The 26,032-nt window shown below is 32.3% G+C and overlaps 4 protein-coding genes and 1 long non-coding RNA gene across 5 annotated transcripts; all 5 read right to left on the bottom strand.

Moving 5' to 3' along the window:
- Positions 1-586: 586 nt before the first annotated feature.
- LOC149031786 (uncharacterized) lies at positions 587-7,601 on the bottom strand. The gene is made up of 5 exons (XM_089174726.1): positions 7,382-7,601; positions 5,614-5,844; positions 5,431-5,476; positions 866-1,008; positions 587-731 (listed from the first exon to the last, which is right to left on the bottom strand). The coding sequence occupies exons 1-5, from the start codon at positions 7,541-7,543 to the stop codon at positions 696-698; spliced, it is 618 nt and encodes a 205-aa protein (XP_089030852.1). The 5' UTR covers positions 7,544-7,601; the 3' UTR covers positions 587-695.
- LOC149031788 (uncharacterized) lies at positions 1,474-2,085 on the bottom strand. Its single transcript, XM_089174660.1, has 2 exons — positions 1,843-2,085; positions 1,474-1,710 (listed from the first exon to the last, which is right to left on the bottom strand). The coding sequence occupies exons 1-2, from the start codon at positions 2,029-2,031 to the stop codon at positions 1,660-1,662; spliced, it is 240 nt and encodes a 79-aa protein (XP_089030786.1). The 5' UTR covers positions 2,032-2,085; the 3' UTR covers positions 1,474-1,659.
- Positions 3,774-4,296, bottom strand: LOC149031787 (uncharacterized). The gene is made up of 2 exons (XR_016177314.1): positions 4,043-4,296; positions 3,774-3,916 (listed from the first exon to the last, which is right to left on the bottom strand). It is a non-coding gene; the product is annotated as an uncharacterized LOC149031787 (long non-coding RNA).
- A 996-nt stretch (positions 7,602-8,597) lies between the features above and the next one.
- On the bottom strand, positions 8,598-9,182 carry LOC149031785 (uncharacterized). Its single transcript, XM_089174609.1, has 2 exons — positions 8,965-9,182; positions 8,598-8,832 (listed from the first exon to the last, which is right to left on the bottom strand). Exons 1-2 carry the CDS (start codon positions 9,127-9,129, stop codon positions 8,782-8,784), a joined length of 216 nt encoding a protein of 71 aa, XP_089030735.1. The 5' UTR covers positions 9,130-9,182; the 3' UTR covers positions 8,598-8,781.
- A 1,258-nt stretch (positions 9,183-10,440) lies between these two features.
- Positions 10,441-11,035, bottom strand: LOC149031784 (uncharacterized). The gene is made up of 2 exons (XM_089174723.1): positions 10,793-11,035; positions 10,441-10,664 (listed from the first exon to the last, which is right to left on the bottom strand). Exons 1-2 carry the CDS (start codon positions 10,976-10,978, stop codon positions 10,623-10,625), a joined length of 228 nt encoding a protein of 75 aa, XP_089030849.1. The 5' UTR covers positions 10,979-11,035; the 3' UTR covers positions 10,441-10,622.
- Between the last annotated feature and the right edge of the window lie 14,997 nt (positions 11,036-26,032).

Below are 26,032 nucleotides of genomic sequence, written 5' to 3'. Positions count from 1 at the left end.
TTTTATTGAGAATAATGTAACTTAAATGTTTTTCTTGAAATTCATTAACAAGAACATGTAATCTATAAAACGTACAAATAACTAATTTATTTTTATTAGGTAACTTAGTTGTGTAATTGTAATGTACCAAATAGTACATTTAACTGCAATAATTTAGTAAAAAAATTGAACAAAATTTTATTAAAAATTGAAAACATGTGCGAGATTAAATTTTCAGTGCATTTATTTAAAATTTCATCAGTACAATACTTTACAGGACGACAAAAAGTTTCAGAAAAAAATTATTCTTTTATATTTACTCAACAAATAATATTGGGAATATTTATATGGAAAGTTATTATAATAATATATATCATTTTGTTAATATGAAAGTATTAAATAACTCCCAAGTTTTATTATAGACTATATATTTCCATTTAAAAATATTCAGTTTAAATTAATTGACATTGTATTTATGTAAAATGTCAGAAAAAAGATTTACAAAATAATCATATTATATACAATTTCAATATTTATTAAAATTGCATTATTTGGTTTATATAAATAAAAAATAACGTGAGATAAGGGATTAAGAATAAACAAAAGATTTAATATTCATAGTAATTTATATAATATCATTGTCGTGTGTTTAAATACATGCGTTATGTTTTCCATAAAGAGCATAGAATTTATTTTTTGAAAATAACGAAAAGCATCTAGCCTTTGAGTTTCTTTATAAGTTTTTGCATCAACTGAAATAGAATAAATTTATCATATTTTCGTTCATTCCAAAGTTGATCTTTCTAAAGATTATAATAATAATATTAATAATTATTATATTTTGTAAATAATAATTGGATGTATATAATTAATGATAAATACTTACTGCATTCCTCAAAGGTTCAGCATTTGGAATTGCCAATGGCTCGGCCAATGGTTCTGCAATTGGTTCAGCATTTACTGCAAAGAATGCCAGGAATGTAACCGTAGCAAAAAGTAGAATCAAGAACGTGTTTTTCATGATGTTGCCTTACTGTGTTTTTGGTGTTTAACAAAATAGGTTTCTGTAATTACTTGCGTTTGCACTATGTGTATATATATATATATACACGAATGTCAATTTCTTCGAACAATAATTAAATGATAGTAATATAACTAATATCTTATCGAAAAAACATATAACATTTTATCTTCTTGTCAATACTTTAAACAGTTTATTTTAGAGATAATAAGCATAGGATAAAAATATCATGAAAAATAAGAATTAAATATATTATCATAGTTATTATCATAAAAATGCACGTAGCTATTAATATTATTAAATAAAAGAATAATTTTTAAAAAACATATTATTCGATTTCTTTTTTTATTTATGTTAACAGTTTAGTTATTGCGAGCATCATTGTCTCTCATTTTCCATTAAATATTCCTTTAATCTTACAAATACAACACAGGTAAAAAGGATATTGCAGTGAGGTCATTAAAAAGACAAAATTATATGCTTTTAATATCCAATAGAATTTTATTTTTCCATTTAATGAAATAAGAAAAATGGAATATTAAGTATGATAAGAAATTCGATTGATTTAACAGACAGAACTTATAATATTATCGAGAATAAGCATAATTCCTTCATTCCTTGTAGAATATCCTGTTTTTTCTTTCAGAATAAACATTAAGTTAACCAAGCGCGCTCAAAACTTGCTTTCCAATTTCCGCAATCTTTTTCCACTGAAAAAAAAAAAAACATTTGAATTAGTAAATGTTCTTGTAAATAATCATTATGCAATATATCACACAAGATTTATACTGATGTATAAAAAAAAACTAGTAAGATAAATGCAATTATTAATTAACACTTACATTTATTGCTTCTGGATTGGCTTCAGCCGATGGACCAGCAAGTGGACTTGCAAGGGGACTAGCAAGTGGACTTGCAAGTGGACTTGCAAGTGGGCTTGCAAGTGGACTGGGTTCAGGAGCGGCATTTGCTCCGATGATTCCAAAAACTGCTATGAAAGCAGCGAACAAAATTACAAACATATTTCTCATGATGAAAGGATTGTGTGTATTTGACGTGAGGTAAAATACTTGATGCTATTCATCGCATTCGCATAGTCTTATATACAAATTCGTATCATACTTCGTGACCAAATATGTCACGAAACTTACATTGGAAATATTTTAATGAACAAAACGTGAAGTATAACTTTCAATAATACAGATAAACTTAAAAACATAGATCACGAAACACGAAGAATCTTTGTAATAAAACTACAAATATGCACATACGTATATATGGATATTTGATAAATTATAAAAATGGACTGAAGTTTTATTTACGTCGATAGATTATTACTCACGAATTATACTTAAATTTGTGATAATAATATTTATGTATGTGTTGATATGTGACATGACTAATTCTGTTTACATTGAGTAAGGTCACATTGGAAATGTCACATTGTCGTTTTATGATCATGGAAATTTTATGGTTAATAAATAGATTTAGGTTCTTCATATTTCTATAGATCTGATTTTGAAAAATTATAGGTTTAATTATTACTAAATATCACTGTGTCATTAGAGATGAAATAAATTATTTTTGAAATAATTTTTGTTGTTTTATATCGCAATAAGAATATTTAATTTCTAATGTGAGACTCATAATGAAAATAATTATACTACTAAAAAAAATTTATAAAAATGATATTAAAATACGCATTAAGTAAGTTAGGTAACGCGCTTCAGTTTTATAATAATTATCATTTATTTTTAATTATTATAATCAGTTTTTGGAAGTATTGTCTAGCTGACAATTTTGTCCTATGATAATAATAATTTTATAAAAAAATAAAATAAAATTGAAAATATGTTTTCTTTTTATATAGAATTATTAGATATTAGATAATTTTTTTTAACATTGATATCCCATTGAGGTGCATTATTTCTTTCATTTAATAAGAAAATCATTGGCAGAACATAATTGAAATATTATTTATTAGGATGAATATTCATATAAGTTTATATAATTATTATTCACATTAAAATTTCTTTCAAATATTTATATCCAAAATGATCTTATTGGCCTCAAGTGTTACTGGAGGTGGGGTTGAAAATCGGAAAAAATCAGACCCTTTTCGGAAGCAGCAGTCTTTTATCGTCAGTATCACTTTGTCTTGAATGTTATCTCGCTAACAGTTTCTCTTAAGTAAACGATATCTTTATATATACTGCTTATCGTTTACTATGATATTTTATTTCATATGTTTATCACAGAGTTTTGTTTAACTAAGATTGAAAGCGTATTCAAACAGAAAATTGAATCTAAAGTAAATGGAACTAAAATATAAGATTCATCGTTTACAAATATATCTTTTGAATTAAAGATTTGTATAAAAGAAATAAAGTATTTGAAAAATAGGAAATCTTAATATATATATATATATAAATTACGTGTTACGTTGTTTGTTCGCAATGGACTTCTAAACTACTTAACCGATTTTAATCAAATTTTCCACACAGTGTGCAGTTTCATTCCATTTGAAAGATAGGATAGTTTATATATCAATTTATAATCGTAATATTATTTTATTGCGAATTATTTCTTTATTAACAAAGAGTCATGATTATATCTGTTAGTTCGATAAGATTCTAACAGATGGTGGTATAAGGTAATTCGTTGATTTAAAGACGTATGTATCGGACTGATTGTGAGCCACAGCAACGTGTGGCGGGGCATCCCTAGTTATAGTATAAGGTTATAGGAAATAAACGATCAAATGATTCTCATATGTAATAGAATTTTATCAGTTTATTTATATATTAACATTACTCAAGATAAATCTTACATGCTATAAAAAACATTTTATTTATTGTCGGAATAAATGATAAGTTAAGCAAACAATTTCTTAGGAGCTATAGCCGCATCTGTCCCCTGAAACAAAAACAAAAAACGTTTCATTTACAAAATATTCTTGTAAATAAGCATTATGCAATTTATTACATAAGATATACTGCTGATTAAAAAACTAGTCAGATTATAGTAATTGTTAATAAATACTTATTTCAACTGCTTCTGGATAGGCTTCAGCAAGTGGACTTGCAACAGGACTAGCTTCAGGAGTGGCATTTGCTCCGATAATTCCAAAAACTGCTATGAAGGCAGCGAACAAAATTACAATCATATTTCTCATGATGAAAGGATTGTATTTATTCAACGTGATGTAAAATACTTTATGCTACTGATCGCATTCGCTTAGACTTATATACAAATTAGTATCATACCTCGTAATCAAATATGTCACGAAGCTAATATTATCAATGCTTTAATGCCTAATGCGTGAAGTATAACTTTTAATAACGAAGATAAACTTTAAAACATCGATCACGAAATACGAAGTATCTTTGTAATAAAACTACAAATATGAAAAAGCATATATAGATATTTGGTAACTTATAAAAATGAATTGAAGCTATATATACTTCACTAGTTTATTACTCACGAATTATACTTACATTTGTGACAATAGTACTCAAAAATATACAAATATATGTAATGACGAATTTTTTTCATGTTGAGTTAGGTCATCTTGGAAAATAATGTCGGTTCATGATTATGAAAATTTTTGAATAAATAAATGTATTTATTTGTTCTCTATATTTGGAGATCTGATTTGTAAAAATTATGCGTTTAATTACGAAATATTAATATGTTTCTAGAGATTAGTATTTCATAGATAAATATAAGTAAATTTTACTGTTATCTTTAATTGTTTTATTTTATTATACAAATATTTAATTGCTGATGTGATTCATATTAAAAATAATCTTACTAATATCTAATGGGAAAACATAAAGTTATTATTTTTTCTTTAAAATTGTTAACGTTTAGGATTTGAACTGGTATCTAAAGGAAAAATGTTTTCAAATATTGAAATGTGAATGAAGAACTAAGAAAATGCAATATACACACACACAATAGTTTTACAATAAATACAATTTATTTATAATTTTAGTAATCACTTTTGACGAGCATTTTCTAACAGACAATTTGTCTTTTACAAGAAAAATAATTTTCAAAAATTAAATATTTAAAAAAAATATGGATTTATATATGTTTTGTTTTTAGAAATTAGGTACTAAAGTAATTTCAATGTCCAATAGAATTGTATTACTTCTTTTACCATGCAGGGGAATAATTGGCAGGAATATAGGAAGCAATGGAATTGTAATAATGTTTAAACAAAATGACAATCATACGTTTTTTTAATATGTAATAGAATTTTATTCGTGCATTTAATCAAATAAGAAACAAAGCCAATAGAATAGCTTTATAATTTTTGGTGAATTTAATAGAAACAATAAATCATATTATCGAGAGTCAGCATAATTCATTTATTCCTTGTAGAACATCCTATTTTATTCTCTCAGAATAAACAATAAGTTAACCAAGCGCGCTCAAAACTTGCTTTCCAATTTCCGCAATCTTTTTCCACTGAAAAAAAAAACAAAAAACATTTGAATTAGTAAATGTTCTTGTAAATAATCATTATGCAATATATCACACAAGATATCTACTGATGTATAAAAAAAAAACTAGTAAGATGAATGCAATTATTAATTAAAACTTACATTTATTGCTTCTGGATTAGCTTCAGCTGATGGACCAGCAAGTGGACTTGCAAGTGGACTGGCTTCAGGAGCAGCATTTGCTCCGATGATTCCAAAAACTGCTATGAAAGCAGCTAGCAAAATGATAGACAAGCTTCTCATGATGAAAGGATTGTGCGTATTTGACGTGAAGTAAAATACTTTATGTGAATCATTGCATTCGTACAGTCTTATATACGAATTAGTATCATACTTTGTAATCAAATATATCATGAAATAAATATTATCAATATCTTAATGGATAATGCGTGAATAATAACTTTTAATTGAGCAGATAAACTTTAAGAAAAAGATCACGAAGCAGGAAGTATATTTGTAATAAAACTACAAATATATAAACACGTAGTTTGAGATTTTGTTAATAGATAACTTATAAAAATGAATCTAGTAATATATACTTTGAAAGTTTATTACTCACGTATTATACTTACAGTTATGACAATAATAGTTGGGAACATGAAGGTATATAAAATGACGGATTCTTTTCATATTAGAGTTAGGTCACCTTGGAAAATATTTTGGGTTCATTATCATGAAAATTTTTTGGTAAATAAATATATTAGGTAGTTTGGAAAGTCATTTCGTTTTTCTTTTGTAAAAATGAAGACAATTTTTGCTTCGAGGTTAAACCTAAACCTTTCACGTGGTTCTAAATAGTTGAATTTGATAAATGTAACTTCTCATCGATCTCATGTGTTACTATTTGTCGTTTTGCATCAACTAATGCCATTATTGCGTCAGCAAAAAATGAAACGACATTCCGAACCAACTAATATTTAAATTACCTATATTTCTAAATCTTATTTGGAAAAACTATGCTTTTAATTAAAAAATATCATTGCATTTCTAGAGATTAAATAAATACAATTCTGCAATTAATTTTAGTCGTTTTATTTCATTATAAGAATATTTAATATGCGATGGGACTCATAATAAAAATAATCTTACTAATATCTCATGGAAGAACATAAAGTTATTATTTTTTCTTCAAAATTATTAACAATATTGATTTAAACTGGTAATTAAGGTAAACTATTTTAAAATTTTATAAAAATACGAATAAAGTACTAGGAAAACGCAACACACACACACACACACACAGTCTTATAATAACTATAATTCGTTTATAATTTTGGTCATCACTTTTGTTAAGAATTTTCTGACATGCAATTTATCTCTTAAAATAAAAACATGATCAAATATTAATTATTTAGAAAAAATATAAATTTATTTATGTGTAACATTTTTATAAATTTAATATTTAAATAATTTTAATATCCTGTACAACTGAACTATTTTTTCATCTTATAAGAAAATAATCAACAGGAATATATTAAACAATAAAATTGTAATAATGTGTTGGGAAAGTGACAATTATACGATTTTTAATTATGTAATATAATTTTATTCGTTTATTTAATGAAATAAGAAACATAAAATATCGAACAGTTTTATACTGTCGTTGAATTTAATAGAAACAACCAATCATATTATCAGAACTCAAGATAATTCTTCCAAGCAATGAAAATATTTTATTTACTTTTTAAATAAATGACAAATTAACCAAGCAGTGATGTGGCTAGGCTGAGAAGGGTTCCCCACTGAAACAAAAAAAAAAATCAATTACAAAATATTCTTGTAAATAAGTTTTATTTTATTAATTACATAAGGTATGATGATACATTAAAAAATATTAGTCAGGTTAACGTAAATATTAATCAATACTTACAATAGCTTCTGGATTAGCTTCAGCAAGTGGGTCAGCTAGTGGACTAGGATTGGGATTTGCAAGGGGACTTGCATGTGGATTGGGTTCTGGTTTGGCATTTACTCCGATAATACCAAAAACTGCTATGAAGGCAGCGAACAAAATTACAATCATATTTCTCATGATGAAAGGATTGTATTTATTTAACGTGAAGTAAAATACTTTATGCTGCTGATCGCATTCGCTTAGACTTATATACAAATTAGTATCATACCTCGTAATCAAATATGTCACGAAGCTAACATTATCAATGCTTTAATGCCTAATGCGTGAAGTATAACTTTTAATAACGAAGATAAACTTTAAAACATCGATCACGAAACACGAAGTATCTTTGTAATAAAACTACAAATATGAAAAAGCATATATAGATATTTGGTAACTTATAAAAATAAATTGAAGCTATATATACTTCACTAGTTTATTACTCACGAATTATACTTACATTTGTGACAATAGTACTCAAAAATAAACAAATATATGTAATGACGAATTCGTTTCATGTTGAGTTAGGTCATCTTGAAAAATAATGTCGGTTTATGATCATGAAAATTTTTCAGTAAATAAATATATATTTATGTTGTCTATATTTAAAAATCTGATTTTGAAAATTTTTTTCGTTTAATTACCAAATATCACTGCGTATCTAGAGATTAAATAAATTAAATTCTTTCATTAATTTTAGTCGATTTATTTCATTAAAGGATTACTTAATATCTGTTGTTACACAAAATAAGAATAATCTCACTAACATCTTATGGAAGAACATAAAGGTATCATTTTTTTTTTTTTTCAAAATTGTTAACGTTTAGTATTTGAACCGGTATCTAAAGGGAAACTGTTTTAATATGGTATAAAAATACGAATAAAGTACTAAGAATAAACAACACACACCCACACACAGTTTTATAATATATACAATTTATTAATAATTTAAGTATTACTTCTGACGAGAATTTTCTAACATTATCTCTTACCAAAAAAAATAATTTTCAAAAGTTAAATATTTAAGAAAAATACGGATTTATAGATATTTTGTTTTTAAAAATTAGGTACTAAAGTAATTTCAATATCCAATAGAACTGCATTACTTCTTTCACCTTGCAGGGGAATAATTGGCAGGAATATAGGAAGCAATGGAATTGTAATAATGTTTAAACAAAATGACAATCATACGTTTTTTTAATATGTAATAGAATTTTATTCGTGCATTTAATCAAATAAGAAACAAAGCAAATAGAATAGCTTTTATAATTTTTGGTGAATTTAATAGAAACAATAAATCATATTATCGAGAGTCAGCATAATTCATTTATTCCTTGTAGAACATCCTATTTTATTCTCTCAGAATAAACAGTAAGTTAACCAAGCGAGCTCAAAATTTTTCCTCCCACTTCTGCAATCTTTTTCCACTAAAAAAGAACATTTTTCAATTAGTTCATTAACTTGTAAATAATCATTATGCAATATATCACGAAATATATATACTAATGAATTAAAAAAAAAAACTAGTAAGATTAATGTAATTATTAATCAACACTTACATTTATTGCTTCTGGATCGGCTTCAGCTGATGGACTAGCAAGTGGACTTGCAAGTGGACTTGCAAGTGGACTTGCTAGTGGACTGGCTTCAGGAGCAGCATTTGCTCCGATGATTCCAAAAACTGCTATGAAAGCAGCTAGCAAAATGATAGACAAGCTTCTCATGATGAAAGGATTGTTTGTATTTGACTTGAGGTAAAATACTTTATGCTACTCATCGCACTCGCATAATCTTATATACAAATTCGTATCATACTTCGTGACCAAACATGTCATGAAACTTACATTGGAAATATTTTAATGAACAAAACGTGAAGTATAACTTTTAATAATACAGATAAACTTGAAAACATAGATCACGAAACACGAAGTATCTTTGCAATAAAACTACAAATATGCCAATACGTAATTTTACATTTTGTTAATAGATAACTTATAAAAATGAATCTAGTAATATATACTTCCAAAGTTTATTACTCACGCATTTTACTTACATTTATGACAATAATAGTCAAGAACATGCAGATATGTAACATGACGAATTTTTTTCATATTGTGTTAGGTCACCTTGGAAAATATTTTTGGTTCATTATCATGAAAATTTGTTGGTAATTGAATATATTCAGGTTTTCTATATTTCAAGATCTTATTTTGAAATAGTATTCGTTTAATTATCAAATATTCACTACGTTTCAAGAGATTAAATAAATAACATTCTGCAAATTATTTTAGTTGTTTTATTTCATTAGAAGAATATTTAATACCTGCTGGGACTTATAATAAAAATAATCTTACTAATACCTCATGGAAGAACATAAAGTTATTATGTTTTCTTCAAAATTATTAACAATTTTGATTTAAACTGGTAATTAAGGTAAACTGTTTTAAAATTTTATAAAAATACAAATAAAGTACTAAGAAAACGCAACACACACACACACATAGCTTTATAGTAAATATAATTCGTTTATAATTTTGGTCATCACTTTTGTTAAGAATTTTCTGACATGCAATTTATCCCTTACAATAATAATAATTTTTACAAAATTAGATATTTAAAATTATATTGATTTATATATGTGCCCATAATTAAGAAAATGGTCTAAGTCAAAATGAAAAAAAAAATGAGTTTATCAGTTATTACAAACCACATTATTTTAAACTAAATAAATTCAATGTAATTTTCAAGATATTGTTAAAAATGAATCGTCAGATAATGTTTGTTATTTCAGTATTATATGGAATTCAGATAGTGTTCAAATATAAATCTTTAAATATCTCGAAACAAGAGATACATGACTTAGACCATTTTCATTAATTAGGACACATATGTTTTGTTTTGAGAAATTAGGTACTAAAGTAATTTCAATATCCAATAGAACTGCATTACTTCTTTCACCTTGCAGGGGAATAATTGGCAGGAATATAGGAAGCAATGGAATTGTAATAATGTTTAAAGAAAGTGACAATCATACGTTTTTTTAATATGTAATAGAATTTTATTCGTGCATTTAATCAAATAAGAAACAAAGCAAATAGAATAGCTTTATAATTTTTGGTGAATTTAATAGAAACAATAAATCATATTATCATAACTTAAGATAATTCTTCCAAGCCATGAAAACATTTTATTTACTTTCTGAAAAAAAAACAACAATTTAACCAACCAGTTTCTTTAGAAGGCCGAGAAGGGGTCCCACCTAAAACAAAAATAAAAGTCAATTACAAAATATTCTTGTAAATAAGCTTTTTTTTATTTATTACATAAGATATGATGACGCATTAAAAAATACTAGTCAGGTTAACGTAAATATTAATCAATACTTACAAAAGCATCTGGATTGGCTTCAGCAATTGGGTCAGCTAGTGGACTAGGATTGGGACTAGCAAGTGGACTAGCAAGTGGACTTGCAAGTGGGCTTGCAAGTGGACTGGCTTCAGGAGCGGCATTTGCTCCGATGATACCAAAGACTGCTATGAAAGCAGCGAACAAAATTACAATCATATTTCTCATGATGAAAAGATTGTTTGTGTTTTTTTTTGACGTGAAGTATAATACTTTATGCTACTGATCTCATTCGGGTAGACTTATATACAAATTAGTATCATTCCTCGTAATCAAACATGTCACGAAACTAACATTACAAATGCTTTAATGCCTAATGCGTGAAGTATAACTTTTAATAACGAAGATAAACTTTAAAATATAGATTAAGAAACACACGAAGTATTTTTATAGTAAAACTGCAAAAGCGTATATATATATATATATATGAATGTTTAGTAACTTATAAAAATGAACAGAAGTTGTTGAATATGTACTTCAATAGTTTTTTACTCACGAATTATATTTACATTTGTGACAATAATATTTGAGAATATGCAGATATATAACATGACGAATTCTTTTCATATTGTAGTTGGGCACCTTGAAAAATATTTTGGGTTTATTATCACGTAAATTGTTTTTGTAAATAAATATATTTATGTTTTCTATATTTCTAGTACTGATATTGAAAAATTATACGTTTAATTACTAAATATCACTGTGTCTCTAGAGATTAAATAAATTATTTTTGTTATTTTATTTCATAATAAAAATATTTAATTTCTCATGTGACTCATAATGAAAATAATTTTACTAATATTTAACAGAAGAACAAATAAGTATAATATTTATTATGATGTAATTCGTAATTGTAATTACATTATTGTCATTATTTAGAATCATTTTAGAAGTTTATTTTGCAAAATAAAAATAGTATTTTCTAATATAGAAAATTACACTAATATTTCACGTTTAGGTAAAACAAATGAAATATTGAATATAAGGTTTTATTAAAATTTTTTTTATTATTTTAATGTATTGTATTCACACACCATATGATATTTATATATAGGATATATATATATGTATATATAATATTTTCGTTCATTCCATAGTTCAATTATTCATAATGTAATCCTTGAATTGAAGCAATCATAAAAGTGGTTAGCCTACAAGAGATCCCAACAGTTTTGGCTAAAATCAGACAAAAATATTCCTTTTAAAATCGATGAAAATTTATAATAATATTGTTTTCTTGTTAAATATCGGTTTATCGCATTTTTGTGTAATAATTACGTTTTTATATTGAATTAAAAATATAACAAGATTCTTAAGAAAAAAATTATACGAATAAAACAATTAATAAAAACTTACATTTAATCGTTTTTTCCTTGAATGAGGAATTGGATTAGCCATTGCATCTGCTACAGGTTCAGCATTTATCTCCAAGAATCCCAAAGCTACTATTATAGCAGCGAATAGAATCAGAATCGGGTTTTTCATGATGAAACTTTGTTAAGAATTCAATCTTCTGTAATATATTGTACTTATTTACCTTGTATTCGCATTGTCTTTTATACATACCATTTATCTAATCTGTAGTATGAAAAAAAATTCTGAAAAACATTACATTTATTACGGTAACATTACGACCAATATTTTCTAGATAAACGAAGTATTTACTTTTTTCTTTAAAGATAAACAAGTTGTCAAGGTTAAACATAAAATTAAGTTCACGTGAAAAATATCTTCATGTTCTTCATTAATATATTACTTACAAAATTTACAGTTATTCGTATATTCATGAACACGAAATATGTGATACGTCATCGATATAATGAATGACGAATCTACATATTTGGAGATAGCCAATTAGGATTCATTTGATCCACATGAATCATTATAGGATTCTAAATTACGTTTAATTAACCTATAATTACATAAATTCATTGTTAAATAACCGTATATACATTGCCTTATCCTAGATTTAATATTTCGTCAAATCAATATTTCCTAACAATCTTTTATTATTTTATTTTCAAGCGGGGATTCTAATAATTACCATCATTCCTCCTCGATCTAGGGCATCGCGTTTTGAAGCAATGAATAACATGGAAAAGAAGCTTTTGATTGGCCTTCCTTCGTCCTTCGTTACGCAGAACGAGAAACAAGCATACGCACAGCCCACACCCTTTGTTTTCCGAATGCAAATAAGTAGCCTCAACCACCCATCCTCTTTTTCACTTCCCTTCCCCACTTGTTTCTGTCTGTCTCTCTCTCTCTCTCTCTCTCTCTCTCTCACTCTTTCTCTTCATTCCCATCTATCTGTCTAGCTCAATCGTTCTCTTCTCTCTCTGCAACCCCACAGCCGTACTCTCTCTCTCTCTCTCTCTCTCTCTCTCTTTCTCTCTCTATTTCTGTCCCCCTTTCACCCTCCTTCCTACTCACATACACACGCACACACACACTCACTCACTCACTCGCTTATTCGCTCGCTCACCCCCTACGTGAATACACTCGGTTCACCTACACGACGAAACGCACAACAGGCCGCATGCATATTCATACGTAGCCCGGTGGCTATGTGTGCAGGAGAGGTTATTAATTAACCGGAAGCCTAATCAAGGCTCGTAGTCGAACGGGGGTAGTAGCAGTCGCTACGCATCGTTGAAACCGCCCTTCGAAACTGCAAACCCTTCGTACAGGTGACACTATGCAGCTTGCATCGTTTCTCATAGAAAATTATTTTAAGGAACTAATTTTTGTTTTTTAACATTAAGCGGTTTTTTTATTCGTTTAATGATATAATAATATATAATTGAATGACTATTAAAGAATTGATTTACGTAAAAATAAGATCATTTCAAATAGTGTATTAAAATTTGTATATTAAAATCAAATAAAATATATAATTCGTTCAAAGTTAATTTATCTTTTATATATCATATGAAAAATAATGATAGATTTAATTCGTAGAACTCGAACATTGGATTCAATTTCGATTCCATTCGATTGGACAGTAGAATCGACTAAAACAAGCGGACGATCGGCCCTGTGTGTCATTCCGATCGATTAGAACGAAAGTTTCCCCTGGGGGAACCCACCTTATTCAAGACAACTCCTCTCTTTCGCGTGTAATCCATCGGATTAGTCAATTATGTATCGCATTAAGTCTCCATGTGTTAGAATCGGTCAGCCAGTAGCAAGAGTGCTAGGTGGTAACGAACGAAAGAGCAAATAGGAGGACTATGGAAGGAGGACTATGCGGAAGGGTTGAGAACGGGGTGGGAAGTGGGGACCTGGGGGGGGGTAGAAAGAGGTGGGAAGGATCGTTGGCGAAGAGGAGGAAAAACCAAATGAAAAAGAGCCTTTGTATTTGGGATTCCTGCACAGAGCTACGAGGGTCGAGGGTACTGAGGGTGAACGGGGGATGCAACTGCAATTTGTACCTCTTACTGTCCGCGGGAAGAATAGGTATTGTCTTCCAGGAGAGAAATGAATTGAGCTTCTATGAAGCCCGGCGTGCGAATGGGAATCGATATTTTTAATTTCAGTAGAAGCCAAACATCTACAACTTCTATCTGACCTTACGCTATCTTCTTTCGTTTAAGCTGAAACTCCCCCTTCCCGCCCCTCGCCCTCCCCCACCTCTCAAACCACTTTTTTTATACCACCATTTCTTACTCTTTGTTTTTCTTTTCTTTTTTTAACCGAGTACCGAAGGAGTTCTTAAATACCCAAACTACGCGATCTAACTGCACGATTGACTCTTCAACGTGAATAACGTACTTGCTATGTGAGCTTCGTTTGATATTCTTTACGATGACGACGACGACGACGACGACGACGACTAGGAGAGTGCACCGAGTTTTCAAGTGGTTAATGGTTTTATCAGATCTTACCGTTTACTACTAAGTCCTTATTCTTTTGTTTACTCCAAAAAGTGCGTTTAAACGATGGGTAAACCTTTGACCCAAAAAATTAGAATTTGCTAAAGTAATATTTATCCGAATGAGAATTGTATTTTAATTATTCATTTCATTCTTGTATAGTATATATTTAATAACGTACATTTGTATTTATCGATACAATTTAAGCCCAAACGCTTCGAGGAAGAAAAATCTATTCACGAAAACGGGAAAAACGTTAAATAAAACGAAGTCTAGTTTTGATGTTAGGACTTCAAGAAAGTCGACACGATGTGCTCGGATGATTTCATTCCCTATAACTGACCGTTCCACGGGGATTATTATTTTTTCATCAAGTTACGGAGGGAGCGAAGACTCGAGCAAATGCGAAGGGTCCAGACGGACCACCCCGAGAAATTGCATCTCCAGTGGTCAAGCCGCTAGTGTGTGATGGTGATGGTGGTGGTGGTGGTGGTGGTTGTGCTGCTACTGCTACTACTGCTGCTAACCCCTCCATCTTCCATTCCACGAGCGACCTTCGCGAAATATATACGAGCCGGCAAATTGAAAACTAGCGATCGGACCCGCCTGAATAAAATATCGTTTAAATTTATCGTAACACCTGCTCTATCGGAAACCGTGTACGCTATCGAAACGCTAAGTGCCTGCGTTATTGCTAACCCCTCCTACCCCAAACCCCAAGCCCCACCCCCGCCCCATTCCGCTTGGTTTTTCTTCGGAATTTTGATCTCTACCTTTCGATAACCAAACTTCTTCGCTTTTGTTAATACGATCAAGTGCTAAATTCGATTGAGTTAGTCGCCAGCACGGAAATCAATATTGAACGTGTTCGGTTCAGCTAAGGTCAACTCGCGAATCCCTTTCAACGCAATAAAGGACCAAATACGGTAGAAAACGACTACAGTCCGGCTAAATTACATTTTCTATTTTCGTATGGACAAGGCGCGGGTGCTCAATGATACTTTAACTAATATAATTCGATTTTAATCAACATCATAACATGACTTAGAATTTCTCTCAAAAATAAAAAAATAAAACTACACGATCTATGAATATATACATATATACGTCTCTTGATATTATTAAATTAATTTTCTTCCTTTTTAAAATAAAAAAGTAATAAACGCGAATTTTAACGATCACAAAAAATTATATCACAATTTCAAATATTTCCAATGAAGAAGATTATACTAAATATATATATATATATATAATCCACAGTAGTTTTTAATTATTAAGAATATCTGGGAAGAAAATATTTCACGTAAACGTACATTTTATGTTTCAGATTAATGGGTACGTAGAAAAAATGAAGAACACCTGGTAGAAATCGTACGAGAACGTCTTGAACCAGTTGGGCACCCCTTTACAGAGTATGTACCGGGGATGGTTATTTTAATTACTGTCCGGCGGCTTTAAATTAAAGAGCTGGGTTATCCTAGGTGTCGAGCTACCCCTCTTACCCTCTTGCTTCGGTAACTCGTAAGCACATACCTTCCGTCTTTCTCTTTCTCCAACCCTGTAGCGTTTTCACTTATTCCTCTCACAGGTTTCTGGGTAACTCCGCATCGTGGACCGACATTACAAGCGCCATTCTTTACACCCGGCCAAGTGGCGAGGTTATGTTTGACGCTAACCGGGAAACCGCGCTAAATTGTCTAAACTGCGCCAGATTAAGCGAGGCTGTTTCCCGCACCATCCCTCTACTACTTTCCTACCCTTTCGACACTACCACCTTCGTCGTGTCCAGAAATTAACCGACACTCAGCCTCCGTTGGTAGGGAAGTTAGGAAGAATTTCAGGAATTGTTTCATTTAGCTCGGCAACCAAGTGTGCGAGAGTAAGAGAAGAAGTATGGGAATGAAGGTGGAAGGGAAAGTGGCCGAGTCGTTGGCCAAAATCGCTTATACGTTGACCTACGTGTTGCTCTAGTTTAACGTCCAAAGACTCATTATTACAATCGGGAATATTTATTTTTTAACTACATTTAGAAATATTATATATATAATATCCGATATGTGTTAAACGAATTTCAAAATTTCTATTCTATACAAAATCATTAGAATTTAACCTATCCCATCGTCTGCTTTTATTAATATCAAACGTAGATATGAATCAATGGTTATTATAAGTTTCTCAACTTGATATTGTAATATATTGTAATAAAGGCTTAGGAGTGTAAAGCTATTGGTCCATTCTTCCTTAAGAAAGCCGACGATTGGTCGTCTACAGTAGAAACACTGCATTATGTATGTTCCTGTTACCTCCGGTCGAGTACGCTTCAACACACGGATTACAGGCGCCCGACTACTCTTTCCCTCTAACCCTCCTTCTACCTCTCTTTTTCCATTCTTTCCCTCCCACTTCGTTTCGCTACTACCTACTCTTTCATTCTCTCTTTTTCTCTCACTCCTGTTTCTTCTTTCTCTTGCTCTATTTTTCCGATAGAACACTAACTTGCTCCCCCGTGGACTTTTGCAAAGAAAAGAATAGTCTAGCCGAGATTTATCGAGTAGGAGTGTCGTATTCCACTAATTTTAACGTTTTCTAAAGAATCCCTATGGCTAGTACACGGTTTATCCTAAATCCTTTTATTTATTTATCTTCCATTTTCAGTATATAATTTGTATCGCGTATTTTTGAAATGAACAAATTTAAGAAAAATAAATGAATACCGAATTGAGGTTAATGCCCTTATCATATTGTTACAATTAATCGTTTCTCCTTTATATTTGAGATTTATATTCAGAAGGTTTTTCGGATTCCAAAAAGATCAGCAGTGATTCTTCAAAGTTTTCTTGAAGTCCACTGAGTAGGTGGGGGTGGGTTAGGAACTTTAAGAGTTGATCTAAAACTAACCGTCGGGTATAGTAAAAGAATAGAGAGGAAAATAAAGCAAAGAATGATGGAAAGAGAAGATGAGAAGATGTGAGTTGGTGTGTTGGGATGGTAGGGATAGAAGAGTAGAAGATGGTGCGAGTAAGGGGGGTAACTCGATGTTTAATACATAGGATAGAGAGTCGATATTGCAACACCACACAGGGTGACTCTCCCTCTTTCTCTCTCTACTCGCGTAGACCTTCTTGGTGACAGGGTGCGAAGTCGCAGAGCAAGCGGCCTCCTGGCGAGACGTGGCACTCAAACAGGGAAGTGTCGTCGAGCTTTTCAGGAGCTTTCAAGTGCTTTCGCAGTTGCCTCGAGTACCGTAAGAGGCTTTCAGAAACGGAGGCGGAAACGGGCTTTTTAATAGGGCCGAGGTGGTGCCCCCTTTCTTTCTCTTTCTATCTTATTTCTCTTTCTCTCTCTCTCTCTCTCTCTCTCTCTTTCTTTCGTTCACCTGTACACTTTTTTTTTACTCCTTCCTTCTTCTTCTTCTTCTTCTTCCTCTGGTTTTTCTTCTTCTTCTTCCTCCTCTTCCTTTTCAACTACGCGTCGTCCGATTTCGGGGTCATCGATCGTTTAGGGATAGTTGTGAGAGATAAAAGTAACGTGTCATATGTTTACGTAGTTTAACCCATCAACTTTTTAAGCTTTTGTTCAACTTACTTTCTTTACTTTCTACTTCTTTTTGACATTTCTTCTTTTTCTTTATCCATGTTTGTTTATTCGCATTTTCTTCGAATCTTCCTTTTTATTTCCAAAAAAAAAAAAAACAAGAAGAATCGTTTCTACGAAATATTTACGAAAAAAAAAAAAAAATAGTAAAAAACAAAGAGAAAAGAGAAGAAAAAAAAAGACAAGAAAAGAAAAGAGAGTACGAATTCAAGCCAAAAACCTCGGCTTAAAAATGTTCACGTTTTTTCCCCCGTAGATTTTTCCTCAACGCTTATACGGTTTCACCTTCCACAGGTCGATATAAATCTCTTGATGCATAGACTTATTCACGCTATAAAGATCGATGGAAAGGGTTTGGTTAGGTTCTGTTCGGTTCGGGATGACGAAGCGAAAGAATTTGCGGCTGGAATAACTTTGGCCATCGGTCATCAAATTGAGAACATGTTGGGATATTGAGAGCGGAAGGTAAGCTCTCTCTTACGGTGCTAAATAACGGAATCCGATGACGAGGAGACCAGCGAAGAGAACCGCGGAAAAATTTCTTTATAATGAAAAATTCTAAGCTTCTTCTTCTTTCTTTTTTTCCTCTCTCTCTCTCTCTCTCTCTCTCTCTCGCTCTCTCTTTCTATTTCTTTTTCTTTTTTCTACCCTCTCCACTTACCTCACCCCCACCCCGTGTTAAAATATAATTATGTTAAAGCGTACCTTCGACCGAGAAACTTTAATTGCTATATAAGAGAATAATTATTATAATTATTATTATTATTATTATTATTATTACTACTATAACGATGAAGATATTTCAAGAAAACTGTATTTTATTTTACAATCAATATTTACTTGAGTATATTTTACAACTGGAAAAAGATACGAATGTTGGGATGAACGGGTAAGGGATAGGAAAAAAAAAAGAAGCAAAAAAAGAAAAAGGAAAAAAATGAACAAACGCGACGGGATAAAACGGGCGGGTGGGGGGGGAAGTATATGGTTTAGGGATAACAGAAAGAGAAAGAACGGAAGTATAGTAAACTTTTCTTTTTGTCGTGAAGTCGAAAGAGGAGAAAAAGAGAGACAGAGGGAAGCATTGGGGTGGGAAGGAGAAGGAGGAGGAGGATGAGGAGGGCATTGGAAGGGAAAAGGAGAAAGAAGAGAATGGACGTTGAACGTAGCAGCTATCGAAACGTCGTTTTGATGGTACACGTTGTCGCATCGCGCGGCTTCGAAATCCCTGGGATAAAGTTAGGGCTCAAGCCAGCCAAATGCGAGTTTAAAATGTTACCACGGACCGGACGTGCATGGACGAATCCTGCATAATGCCTTGGCTTGCTTCGTTCTATGCTTGGACAGGCAACTTTATTCGAATTTTCTGGAAAATTAAAAGAGAGTTTTCGGGGCATCGCGTTCGAGATACGACGACGACGACGACGACGACGACGACGACGACGACGATGAGGAGGAGGACGACGACGACGACGAGGACTACAACGAAAAGCGTGTGTTAGCGAAGAGAAACGATAGTGAACAGGTCGGGCCTAAACGTGCGCGAAATGCGAAAATCGGGAAAAGTCCTTTTACCTTTTCCCTTTTGTCATAAAGTCGGCTTGTGGACTTTCGGCTTTCGACGGATTTTCGATTTAACCAACTTCGTTTCTGGTTTGTCGAGTAATATATACTTCATTCAATTCACATCTTTATTTACAACCCTCTTATCTGATATTATCATTATTAGTATTATTCACTAAGAAACATTAATGACATTAACGAGTAATTAAACGTTGCAATCGTTAAAACGAATATAATAATAAAACGTTCTATTTAAACATATTTTGTTAATATAATATGATTGAGAAGATTTATTTTTATCTTTACTATGTTATACTGTAATCTATAATAGTCGTCTATGATATGCACAAACCAACGTAAAACAGATTGGTTGTAGGTAGTACCAAAATAGCCCAGTTGCGTCACAGTAAAAGCGTAATCACCATTATGAGTCCATCTCACGAAAAGGGCGAATAACAAAATTGAACTCGACGGTCGCGGTGAAACAGTTCCTTTTTTTTTTTTTTGGTTTTTTAGTTTCTTTTTTTTTTGTGACAAATTCAAATGGCCGTACCGAATTTTTATAGGCCGTTTACGATGGCGCCGCGAGAAAATTTGTAACTCTAGAAGCACATCGACCGTTAGTACCGATACCCCCAGGTTAAAAAGGGTATAGGGTAGGGGGTATGGAATTGACATAGAATATTTATCGAAACGATTGTTTTCGATGTAATTGTTTTTTAGTATAAACCATTGTTATTATACTTTTATACATTGTTAATTAGTTCTTTTTCAATAATTGATGCTCATACGTTCGCGTAAATTTTTTTGTTTTTTTTTTCTTAAATACATCATACGTTCAACGAAATGAATAATTTACATATTTGTTACACTTAACGTTATTATAAATAAAAATGTTTGAAATAATCTATCGATTTTGAATCTATCTATCAATGCAGGTCACGATTACTGTTATAAAAATGAAAAATTATTAACTATATACTGTATAATATATACTAAAACGTCATTCAACATATATATATATATATATATATATATATCAAGGATTACTAATCAATCTTGATATTCTTTTCTCGCATATCGTGTTATTTTCCGCGTCATATTTTGTCGCTTTTGAAAAAGTAGCAAAAGAATTGGCGGGCGCGCGTGCGCACTCGTGCACCGAACGAAACTAACAGTGCCTCGAAGCGATAAACTTATCTCTCGCGTTGGAAAGCGAAAAAGCTTTCGAGTGTTCAGGAAGATAGGCAGTTAAGTGGCACCGCGGGAGAACGATCGTAGCCGCTAATTGCCTTAATTCGATAAACTACTACCACCACCACCAGCACCACCACCACCACCACCACCACTATCACACATTTTCTCCACCAGGTTTCCATTTAATTCTGACCTCGTATCCTTCAACTTTTACTCTTTCGTTTCTGCACCTGTCCTTCTACCTTTTTTTATTTCCAACATTATTTTATTCTCTTTTAATCCAAATGCACCACAAGCCTTATACATTTTGTCCTTCGCTTTATTCTACGACACATTTACATATTTATATTTATTTCTTATAAGCTTTTGTGTTAACATCTTTTCCATTAAACACATACCGTGCACCCCTACACCCCCATTCCAAAATCGAAGATTTATAATAGTTTACAAAACAAATGAATCTTCTTTCTTGTTTTATTTGTATGAAATTTAAGAGAGTCTCTCGGTAGACGTCTGATAATCATTAGAGTGTAAGTCGACAAAATTGTTCCTGGCAATACTCCAATGTAAAGAATACAAAGGAAGAAGAATAAGAGAGAGAGAGAGAGAGAGAGAGAGAGAGAGAGAGAAAGCGGATCCAGGGATACAAACACATATACGAAGAGCAATTTAATTTTCCCCTCCCCTCGTGTCTTCTTTTCTTTTCTATTTTTTTTTTTATTCTTCTATCTTCTTATTCTTCTTTTTCTGTCTTTCTTTCTTTCTCATCTTTACCCTTGGTACGCTATCCAATTACACATAAAGCACTAATCACGCAATTAATCTCAATCTATTTAATAACACCTTCATTACCAGACGCTGTAGGAACCGGCCCGAGAACGGAATCTTTCCCCTTCGTCTCGTTTCTTCTCTTTTTCTCTCATCTCTCACTCTCTTTCTCTCTCTCTCTTTCTTCCTCTCTCAGTGTTTCTCTTTCTCCCTCTCACACGAATACTCTGAAGTCTCGATCCTTCTTGCAAATCGTCGGCACGCCTCTGCTATTCGCATTCCTTCAGAACGTGCATCGTGCTCGTGCGGATATACACTGGAAATGCAAGTGGTGCTACATGATTTCGATTAATCGAAACGAACGATGAAGCGAGAGGAGGGTGAAAGGGAGAAAGGGATGGACTCACCAATCGATTTTCAACGACCACGGGGCGAAAATTGGTGATGGCAAGCGAGTGCGAAATCGTTGCTTTTTATGGGTCTTGTTTGGTACTTTTAATTTTCTCTCTCTCTCTCTCTCTCTCTCTCTCTCTCTTCCTCTCTTTCCCCCTTTTTCCTTCTTCCCTCTTTTTATTTTTTTGGATACTCTCGTACGTACTACTGTTTATTTTATTGCCAGATGTTAATCGCCTACAAAATAAATCTTTTTAATCTACCCTTCAAACCCCGTTGCAGATAGTTAAAAAAAAAAAAAGGAAATCTAATTTAAGCCAAAAAAAAAAGATGCAATAAAATACAATTATATATCTACACTTATTTTACAAGACAAATGATTGCAACAAAAAGAAAATAATATTCAATATCTATTTTAAAGTATTACGTCCGGTGAGTAGTAGTCGAGCGTGACGTAAAAGAAGAATGTTATCCGTTATCCGTTCATTTTTCTTCTTCTTCTTCTTCTTCTTCTTATATTTTTTTTTCCTTGTGGAGAAAATGATGCTAGTCGAAGTTGAAGGAAAAGTAAAAAAAGTAAAAAGAAACAAAAAAAAAAAAAACAAGAAAAAAAGAATAAAAGGAAATGTAAAAGCAAAACTACTAAACTAAACTAAACTAAAAAGAAAAAAGAAAATAAATCAAGGCTGAATGAAAACAACATGTGTGCAGAACACACGTATTAGAAGTGAAACCTTCAAAAAACTCTAAAGAGGAGATCGAGAATAGGAAAAACTGTATAGATATATTCTGTCTCATTCTCTCGCAGGCTCAATCCTATATGTTTGTCTCTTTTTCTCTCCTTACTAAATATCATGGCCGTTACAAAGCCGCCTACCGCTCCGTTGCCTAGCCGCCTACCGCATCGTTACCTGACGGATCGTGTTTCATTTTTTTCAAATCACTCCCTATTCTAAAGAAGTTTTCACTTAAAAAAAAAAAACAAGAAGACAATAACAAAAAAGAAAAGGATTATACGAAGGCCACAGGAACAGAGATTGACGCAAAATTATTTGCCATCGAAATAGCCGTACGCTGATACACAAAACACCCATCGTAAGCGATCGGTAAGTCGATCGGTCCAGTGCAACGTCGTTGAACGCTTCGCTGAATCAGATCAATCTTCAAGAGTAGATGAAGAGAACGAGAAGAGCAGAAAAGAGAGAAAGAGAGAGAGAGAGTGAGAGAGAGAGAGAAAGAGTGAAAGAGAAGAGTAGTTGGGAACATTTTTCCAACGATCCAAGCCGCATCACCTTCTCATCTTTCTTCTTTCTCTATCTCTCTCTCTCTCTCTCTCTCTCTCTCTCTCTCTCTCTCTCTCTCGTTCTCTGTCGTTCTCTTTCTTGGTGTTGAACGTGCGCGCGAGTACACTTGGCCACTTCCGCTCAACGACTGCACCTGCCAGGAATGCAGTCTCCATAGTTGGACTCGCGGTTGCAAAGTGGCATCCGTGTGCAACCAAGCGCAAAACTGTTATTGAAGAAGAAATTAATTCCCGTCCTGACTTTGTGTCTCTTTGCCTTCTCCTCCTCTTTCTCATCCTCCTTAACCTCCTTCTTCTCTTCTTCTTCTTATTTTTTTTTTATTCCACTTCCACCACCTATCTTTCCATCTCTCTTTCACCCAACTCGATCGTACTTATTTTAGACGCCCGTAAGACTTGTTCTCTCTACCGTGTTACCAACGTTTCATGTCATTGTGATCATTTTAGAATTGAAGGACTTGAAGTTGAATCGATCCAATTAACTTTTTGGAAAAGGATAAGAGAGACTTTTTGTTTTCCTATCGTGACTTCCCGCCATTTATTGCGATAGCACAACATATCTATATATATATGTATATGTATATATACGTCTAGTAGTTCTAACGATTCGTATGGAAAGGGGGTAAAAGTTATTTGTTTTAATCTTGATTAGACCGTGTAGTCTCGGCTAATCCTCCGGTTAATCTCTAAAAGTCGCATTTTAGTCCATCTCGTTATAGAACTTCGCGATCTAACATCGATTAGTTTTCAAAGAGCTCAAAAACGTGTATTTGAGATAGAGAGAGAAAGAGATAGATAAAGAGAGAGAGAGAGAGAGAGAGAGAGAAGAAGAAGAAGAGAGAAAACATATCGAAGGAAACGTCGGAGTAACTCGATTCGGATATGCACTTTAAATCCGAAATCCCACTTTTCCATTACCGAAAGCGTGTGCAACCCTTCGCTACGTAGGAATACTTCGCTCCCCCTCTTCTCCCCTTGATCACGATTTTGGTGGTAGTCCAACGTAGAGTAAGAGAGACAGAAAGTGTGAGAGGTGTATAAAGAGAGAGAGAGAGAGAGAGAGAAAGGATGGACGTGTGCGTGGGTGGTTGTTCCTATACACGTAAGTTTACGTCTATATACGTATACAACTATACGTATATGTATGTATATACACATATATAGTATGCGTGGTTGGATATACCTCCAGTGAAAGCCCTGATCGGGAGAGGGAGAAAGAGAAAGAGAGAAAGAGAGAAAGAGAGAGAGAGAAAGAGAGAGAGGACACGTCGGGGCAACATATCAGAACGACTATCTATCGCTGCCTTTTACGCTAATTGATAAATCGTGTTACGTTAATGAATGGAGCGGACGAGATGGCCGGAGAGGGGTGAACAGTCGGGTGGTACTCTATATAGTTACTCTCTCGAGGAGAGAGAAAGAAAAAGAGAGAAAATGGTGAGGGGTTGAAAGGCGGATGGGGGGGAGCTTAAAGGGCGAAGGGGGTAAGGGGGGTGGTCGTAAGGATAAAGAGGAAATTGAAAATCTTACGGGTTATATGGCATGAATCTTAAAGGTACCGCTCACAACGTTTACGAGATTATATTAGTAATATGTAGATTATGGTACTGATCGTCGTAAAAGGGCTCGGTGGTCGCTTATATGGCAATCGTTTCGCGGAATTTGTGCGTGTTGATAAATCCCAAACCATATTGGGCTTATTTACTTCCTAGAATCAATGATTATTCTCTAAGATTATTCCGCATTTAAACAAAATTCACGTATGTAATGTTTAACGGGTAGATAATATCATTTTTCTTTTTATTAGAGAGATCCTTATTTGTTAGGATCAATATTCAATTATGGTTATGGACGGTGTTTGAAAGTATAAGAATAGTATACGAACTATCACCTCGATTGATTAGTATTCTATTTAAACATATATTTATTGTAATTGTAGCTTGTACTAAGCTTTTCTAATGCGTTTAGATTATTAATAAGAAATCATAGCATATTGGTACGAAAGGTTATTTTAAACGTATTTGTACCAAGATGATCGTTAAATAAATCGATGAGTTGCGAAAACGAGATAAAAAGATAGAGCATATAATAATATAAAGTTAGACTTAAACTCTCTGGAGAATCGTCCATAGCAAGAACAATCGAGTAACGCGAAGAAGGTTCGCGTGAGAGTAGGCACTATGTAAAAATGGTTGCTTCGCACTCAAGTAAGATTAACCACCGGTTCACCGCTTATAAGGTTTAATCGAATTAATAAATCAAGTTGGGCTTCCATCGGTAAATTCGCAGCTTGATATTTTTATTTTTTCAATGGGAGAAAGCACTTTGGGGGTCTGTCTCACTTCGGGTTTCAAATACAATGATTCTCTCTCATTGCTTTTATTCAGATCTTTCTGTCCGTCTCTGTCAGCCAGCGAGCCAGAAAGCTAACTTCTTTCACCTTCTTTCTTTCTTCCTTTCATTTTTCTTTTTCTACTTGCTATTTTCTCGTTTGCTCATCAAAATGCAATCTGTCAACTGACGAACTGTTAC

The sequence above is a fragment of the Polistes dominula genome, unplaced genomic scaffold, assembly GCF_049000335.1.
Source record: "Polistes dominula isolate Pdom_NZ unplaced genomic scaffold, Pdom_raw_medaka contig_16, whole genome shotgun sequence".
Lineage (NCBI taxonomy): Eukaryota > Metazoa > Arthropoda > Insecta > Hymenoptera > Vespidae > Polistes > Polistes dominula.
This window is presented reverse-complemented; position numbering and strand designations above follow the sequence as displayed.